The sequence below is a fragment of the Coffea arabica genome, chromosome 10e (genome assembly GCF_036785885.1).
Source record: "Coffea arabica cultivar ET-39 chromosome 10e, Coffea Arabica ET-39 HiFi, whole genome shotgun sequence".
Taxonomy (NCBI): domain Eukaryota; kingdom Viridiplantae; phylum Streptophyta; class Magnoliopsida; order Gentianales; family Rubiaceae; genus Coffea; species Coffea arabica.
The window spans coordinates 7,928,303-7,935,081 of NC_092328.1; the positions used below are offsets into that span (position 1 = coordinate 7,928,303).

At 37.3% G+C, this 6,779-nt stretch overlaps 1 protein-coding gene across 7 annotated transcripts; it reads left to right on the forward strand.

The window, feature by feature from the left end:
* The first annotated feature begins 361 nt into the window (after window positions 1–361).
* Window positions 362–5,766, forward strand: LOC113714709 (GATA transcription factor 19). 7 transcript variants are annotated; one of them, XM_027238726.2, is made up of 11 exons: window positions 362–506; window positions 601–929; window positions 2,007–2,093; window positions 2,179–2,312; window positions 2,935–3,048; window positions 3,168–3,282; window positions 4,327–4,386; window positions 4,655–4,723; window positions 4,804–4,866; window positions 5,211–5,291; window positions 5,370–5,766. In XM_027238726.2, exons 2-11 carry the CDS (start codon window positions 603–605, stop codon window positions 5,436–5,438), a joined length of 1,119 nt encoding a protein of 372 aa, XP_027094527.2. In that variant the 5' UTR covers window positions 362–506; window positions 601–602; the 3' UTR covers window positions 5,439–5,766. The 7 variants fall into 7 exon arrangements, 5 of the variants coding, with proteins under 5 accessions (XP_027094527.2, XP_027094530.2, XP_027094529.2 ...); XR_003453775.2 differs by having other exon boundaries at window positions 368–506; window positions 590–929; window positions 4,655–4,691; XM_027238728.2 differs by having other exon boundaries at window positions 368–506; window positions 590–929.
* The last annotated feature ends 1,013 nt before the right edge of the window (window positions 5,767–6,779 follow it).

Sequence of the window (6,779 nt, forward strand, 5' to 3'; positions counted from 1 at the left end):
CCACGAACCACTTGTCCCTTCCTTTTATGTATATATGTATATATATATATATTTTTTGCTATTTTTTGCATATAAAATAATGACCACTACCAAATCTAATCCAAAACGCTCGTCTTCTTCATACATACAATGCCACATTATCCGTTCTCCCAAGCTATCGCTGGGTCCCGCTACACAACCCAAGAATCAACCGCACAAACTCTCTCGGGAGCACCATAAGCAATGCATCCGCGTCGCTCCGTATCATTCCTCCTCCATGCATAATGATTTTCTTATAAAATTAAGCCAACGATTTTACCAAATCAAAGTGTCTTCAATTCAATGAAACAGACCCCGGGGCATATCCTGCAAATTTTTACCTTTTTATGGTCTTCTTAATAAATATATTCTACTGTACGGAATACATTTAATCTTTTCGTATATGTATACGTACGTATACCAGTGCGTGTCTGTGTGAGAGAGAAATCATGGAGAAAATGGAAAGATAAATAAAACGCCAACGAAAGGTGATGATCATGAAGAGCCTCTTCTTTCTTTTTTTTTTTTTTTTGGGTTCGATTTAATGGTGAAATAATGATTAATTGATTAGGAATTTTTTAGTTATGGCGGGGATTCCTAAGGCAATGAAGGCGCGTCACTACGATGACGGCGGCGACGACCGAGTGGACGACGACGAGGAGGAGGAGGAGGAAGAGGAAGACGAGGACGAGGACGAGGACGAGGACGAGGACGGAGGAGGAGATGACGTCATGGGTGACGTCAACGAGGTTCATTTGAACTCTGTAGGTAATCATAATCACCGCCACAAGCAGCAGCACCACAGCCACCGCGCAGGAGGTGGTGGTCAGGTGGTGGCGACGAGGACGAGTGAGCTCACTCTTGCTTTTGAAGGTGAAGTCTATGTTTTCCCAGCTGTCACTCCTCAAAAGGTAACTTTTTTTTTTCTTTTTTGGTAGTAAATGGTAATCAGTAATTTACATGATAAGGTTGATCTTAATTTTTTTTTTTTTTTTGGTATGAATATGTGTTTTTGGTGTTGTCCGTGTATTGCTGTTAATGGAAAGTTGATGGTGGTGAACTTTTATTGGCGTGTTTCTTTATTTGGTGAGATACCTACACTGTGTGCGTTTGTGCGTGTTTTTAAATAGTCCATGCGCATGCTTTCCTCGTCAACATCGTTTATTTCTTTAGAAATATTTTGATCTCTAAGAAGAAACTGCTAAGCAGTAGGAAAACTCTAATTTTCAGAGGAATGAGTATTTATTATTAATGTCTTTGAATATGATGTTCGTGATCATATCTTCATTAACGATGTTTTCTGCTTTTATCTTTTGATAAAGTGGGAAAACTTGTGTTCTTTCGGAAAGAATGTGTTACTATTTTCTCAGCTTCTGTTCCGGACTTTTATGTGTGTTTTTAGTCTTTTTCCCTTTCTAAGGAATATGTGTTATGATGCTAATCATTTTATGACTTTTGCTCCGTTTATGACTCCTCACTTAGTAAATCCAAGTTCTTAATCCTCCCAAAGGGTAAAGCATCTTTATGAATTTTCCCCAGTTCTTTTGAGCCTTTTACCTTGATATTTGTTGTGGCCTTCATTGGCATGACCTGATTTTTAAACAAGCTCCCTGCTAGTCTTTGATTTTAAGTTAACTTACAGAAGTAACAAAAGAAATGGGCATTGGTGTAGAGTCATTGTGAGGATTTTTGGTTTTTATTCTTTTTTGTTTTAACTTTTTTATTTATATTTGTCTGTTGGCTATTGGCTTGTAGCGTCATGTATGTCCAAGAATCTTCAATGAGGGAATGATATGGTATGTTATAGTCCAAGATTTTTGGAATCCAAGTTTTGACTTAAAACAGTGATTAAAATAGAGAGTAGGCAGGCATTCTGCAGTGAAAGCAGCTACTTTCTGTGTAAGCAACTTGGAGCACTGCGAATATTCATCTTTATGGGATAATATTGTCATCAGAGAGTAATTTGTTGCTACATGCCTCACAAGCAGGTGCAAGCAGTTCTCTTGCTTTTAGGTGGACGTGATGTACCTACTTCTGTTCCTGCTAATGATGTCATCTTTGATTCAAATAGAAAGGTATTTCTTCAGTTGACAGCATCAAAGCAATTCCTAATAGTTATTAGATTGTTGTTTCATGCACTGCTCTGAATAACTCTTTTAGGGTGTGGATGATACACTGAAGCGGTCCAATGTCTCAAAAAGAATAGCTTCTTTGGTTAGATTCCGTGAGAAACGGAAGGAGAGATGCTTTGACAAGAAAATTCGCTACAGCATTCGCAAAGAAGTCGCTCAAAGGTGTATAATTATGTGGTTATTTGCGTATTTTGCTCATAGAAGCTTATTTCATCTCTTAACTTCTATCTGTTACCCTGATATATGTTCATCCTTGTATTATACATTAATTTGCTTTAAGTATAGAGTATTGATGGTCTTTAATCTTTTTTGGCGGTTTATGTGACACTCCTGCAATTCAAGATTCTGACATTTTAATTTTTGAAAGACTGAAGACTCTGCAAACTTGTAGATTTCTTTCTGCTGCCTGCTTCCCTCTTACGCTTCTCTGCTTAGAAAGGAGTTTGCAGATTTATTAAGGGCTTCTTGCTTAAAACAACGGGCAATGAACAGAACCAGGGCATCCATTTTAACTAGGTCAGCACTATTTAAGGAAAACAACCTAAAGGAGGAGTTGTCTCACAATTCAGCCAAAAGCTCTAGTGATTGGGGTACCAGGACAGTTTCTGTTAGAATAAAGATCAACCTGAACTAAAGTATTACAAAATTAACCCCTAAAATCATTCAAAATTGCCAATTGCACTTTTCTTCCACATTTCCATGGTAATATTTGCTCCAGCAGAGAGATATCTATGATCCTGACTTTTACCATGATATAACTTTATTGTGTATTGTCCTCTACCAGAATGCACCGCAAGAACGGTCAGTTTGCATCAGTGAAAGATGGTTCTGGTTCTTCTAATTGGGTTTCATCAAAGAATAACCTTCAAGGAGATGATAAATCTCATCCAGAAACTGTGTGAGTTACCTCTTCTATTTGAATTTGTTGCTCCAGCCATTGCGAGTTTTGGTTTTTCTTCCCTCTTAAAACAGTATGCGAAAGTTAGTTTTCCTTCTACTTTTTTGCAAAATTTACAGTCTTCGCAGATGTCACCATTGTGGTGTTGGTGAGAATTCTACTCCTGCAATGCGCCGTGGTCCCACAGGACCAAGAACTCTATGCAATGCATGTGGGCTTATGTGGGCAAACAAGGTGCATAACATCTTCATAAAGATTTTACTGGTTTAATTTCAAGGTCACATGTTCTTAAATATGTTTTTTGGGGAAATTGAGATTTCCTGTAACATTCCAGTTTCTTGCAGTTACTTTTTATCCTGTGTGCCTCTTTGTTAGGCAGCTGAACAACTTGATTTGTTCATTCTTTTCTTCTTCTATGTGCTGAAGTTATTCACTCTTTAGCTTAGACATTGTTTTCAAACTTCAAGATGGATGTAAATGACACAAAAAGTAATGTATCATGTAAAAGATGGCTTAGTCAATCAAATCCCGATTTTGGCTATTTGGTTATTTTTGCTTGGTTTTATTTGTGATGAAGTTGGCTTTTTTAAGGAAATTGTGCTTTTTATATGTCATACACTAGGTAGATCTCTTTGAATCTAATTAAGTGAGAAATCATTGAGAGGGAACTACTAGCGTTTTCTATTTTTATTTGTTTAAGGGTGAGCACAAATTTGAAGCCATGGGTACAAAAGCAGTATATTAATTCCTTATCCTGTTAGTTGTGAGAAGTGATTTCTCCTTTTCCTGCTTCCATTTTTTAGAGACCTTGGCTTAAGAGAGACAGATAGACATCTGGAAGTCCTAAACTTCAAGGAGTTGTTTAATTTGTAGAGAGGTGCATGGTAAATTTTCAATGTCTGGTTGCAACAGATAAATAGATGTTTGAATTTGCTAACAAGGTTGTTTCTCGTGTTTTACTTCTTTCGTCTCTGTGCAGAGATATTTAGGTATCAGGGAAGCTAACAAAAAATTTTCTCATCGAGTTTTTTGCTTAATATTTACTTGTTATCACTCTTTCTCTCTCAAGCCATTACAAGCTATTGTAGTTTCTATCACCTTTTTTTTTTCTGAAGTTGATTGCTTGTATGTTTAGTTTACTTAGTTTCCCTATGATTCCTGGTTGTTGCTTTCTGTTCTATTAAAAAAAAAATCATCATCTTAATTTCGGAATTTGTAATGTTTTGATTTTTTTTTTCCGTAGTTTATGCCATTCATGTTATATCCTTGGTTGAGCAGGGAACACTAAGAGATCTGAGCAAGGGAGGGAGGACTAGTTCTTTACACCCTGTGGAACTGGTATTGCTTTGACTAGCATGGCTAAAAATTTATTTGGTGCATGGCAACTGAGTTCCATCCTCACAGCTGACTGAATTTTTTTAGTTCCATCTTCACAGCTGACTGTTTTTTTTTTCAATGGCCACTTAGTCACTTAGTTTGACATTTGTTACTAAAACTTGCTACCTTTCTTTGAATCATCACCAGATATCCATCATATACATTATAAGCCATTCCAGTGACCAAATGTCATTTTATAATTGCATCACAATATTCATTGTGTGTACAGGGGACCCCTTGTGACATCAAGCCTTTAGTCCTTAAAGGTGAAAATTCTTCTGGCAACCAGTATGAACATGTATGTCATGTGTGACTTGTTAAGGAGGCGTTTGATTAGTATAGTTATAGTAGTCCTGATGATATTTGCACTATATGCAGGCAACTCCTTCAAAGGCTTTAACAGATGGAACTGACAAGTATTCTGCCAATCCAGATGAAGGGGTATGCCCTCATGTTTAACATGACGTTGCAATCTGTCAATGCTCTGAGCAGTTGAAGTCTCATGGATGAATTACAGTCTTGATTTTCTCGAAAGTGTCAAATTTGGTTAAAATTGGCAATCCCATTATTTCTGCATGAATATGTTGCTTTTGAAGCATTCTGATTTAAGCGGTCCAATCATTAGCTCGTATTATTTTTTGTGCGTATTTTTAAAGTGGTATTTTTTTCAGTCAAATAATTCACCAAATCACCTCATTTGTGAACATTATATCTTTGTGAACTCATGAACCTTTCATCTTGGTTTTGTCTGTGGCCTAAAATGGTCATGCCTTCCCCTTCTGCAGCATCTTGGTGGATCTGGTGAAGATCTTACAAATCATGTGCCTGTGGGCATTCCAGCCTCTTCTGGCGACCTTAACGAGCAGGTAATGCATGTGACTTTCTACAGCTCTTTGGATTTTGTGCAGTCGACGATTTTCTTATTTGGAAACTCTCCACCACAGGAAGGTCTTCTTGATTTTACAAGTACATCCGAGACAGAAGTAGATATCCCCACCAACTTTGGTGAGTAGTTTCACTCGTTCCACTCGTGGGTGCATCGAGTTCCCTGTAAATTCGTTCCTCTTGTATTCTGTTATGTAGCATTAGATTTATTTGTACCTTCATAATGACGACCCCGTTGAATGGGTGCACCATCACCACTGTTGTGATGATGCTCAAATTCTTGAATGAGGTGCTCTGTGAGAAAACTAACAGTTAGTGTAGTGTAATTGCGGTTGTTCATAGGAGTTGGTGTTGTTAAAACAAGCATTTGAAGACAATGTTAGTGTATGAGAGTGTAATTATTGATGTGTATTGTGGATAAGCTATCAGTTTAAAACATCATTGTTTCGTTGGGCAGCTCTCCGTTTGACAACATTGATGTTTGAACCGGTGAGGTCGATTGCATAGTTTTAGACTTTCTTTCTTGAGCTTATGATTTCTGACCTAACTTTTGATCTGCACCGTGTGCGCTTGGTTTGGGTGATACCTGCTATTCCTTACCAAATCCCAACCCGAATGGGAGAAAGGAGAAAAAGACTAGTCAAGAAGGGAATGTTGACAAATGGGGAAACAAAGATCTCGTTCTCAACAGCTGCCTTAACCCAAGCATGTAACTTGCCCTCTTCCTTGAAACAAGAAAGAATAACCTAATTCCTTTCTCTTGACTGAAAGAAGTTGATGGACAAAAGGAATTTTAACTCCGAAAGAAGCACTTCATGAAAGGACACAGTCGCTTCCTTCTGGACCTTAGCTATGATCTTAGGCGGAAAGGAGTTGAAGGGCCTTCTTTTTCACAAAGCTCTGTTAGAGAGGAAGCAAAATGAAAATGCTCAAGCCATTAAATATAGAGCCTGCATTAGAAATATTCTGAACGCACAAAACATGTATGTTGCGTCCGCTGATTTGAGTCAAGTTGCATTGAATCCTAAATCTAATGCTTAGCAATCTTTAATGTAATGTTCCATATGTACTTGTTTACTATCAAATAACAATAACTGAAGCCAGTGAAACACAATCAAATCGTCATTCTACCAATGAATTCTTCGATGAGCTCTGCTAATTATGCTATCCTAGCTTCGGCTTTGGGCTGATCCCAAGCAGAGCTTGAAAACAGTAGATTTTACATGTTCAGAATCATATTTAGACGGAGAGATTGAAGGCAAGTAAAGTTACATACTGTCAAAGCTATAGCGTACTTAAAAATTTCTTTTAGTTGATTTAGAAAACTAACTCAGCTTAGAGGTTCAGGGGTCATTTTCTTTCAGCTGAATTTTAGATTTATTTTTTTTTACAAAAATAATTATTTCATTTCATAAGGTCTACACTAATGGTAGAATATATCTCAAAACATGCGGCAAATACAGAAACAA

What these genes read in the sequence shown, in the direction of transcription:
- LOC113714709 (XM_027238726.2), top strand. Translation starts at nt 603, where the DNA reads ATGGCGGGGATTCCTAAGGCAATGAAGGCGCGTCACTACGATGACGGC. An exon ending in CAGCTGTCACTCCTCAAAAG is followed by an intron (nt 930 to 2,006) that starts GTAACTTTTTTT and finishes CCTCACAAGCAG; the next exon opens with GTGCAAGCAGTTCTCTTGCT. An exon ending in AAATCTCATCCAGAAACTGT is followed by an intron (nt 3,049 to 3,167) that starts GTGAGTTACCTC and finishes CAAAATTTACAG; the next exon opens with TCTTCGCAGATGTCACCATT.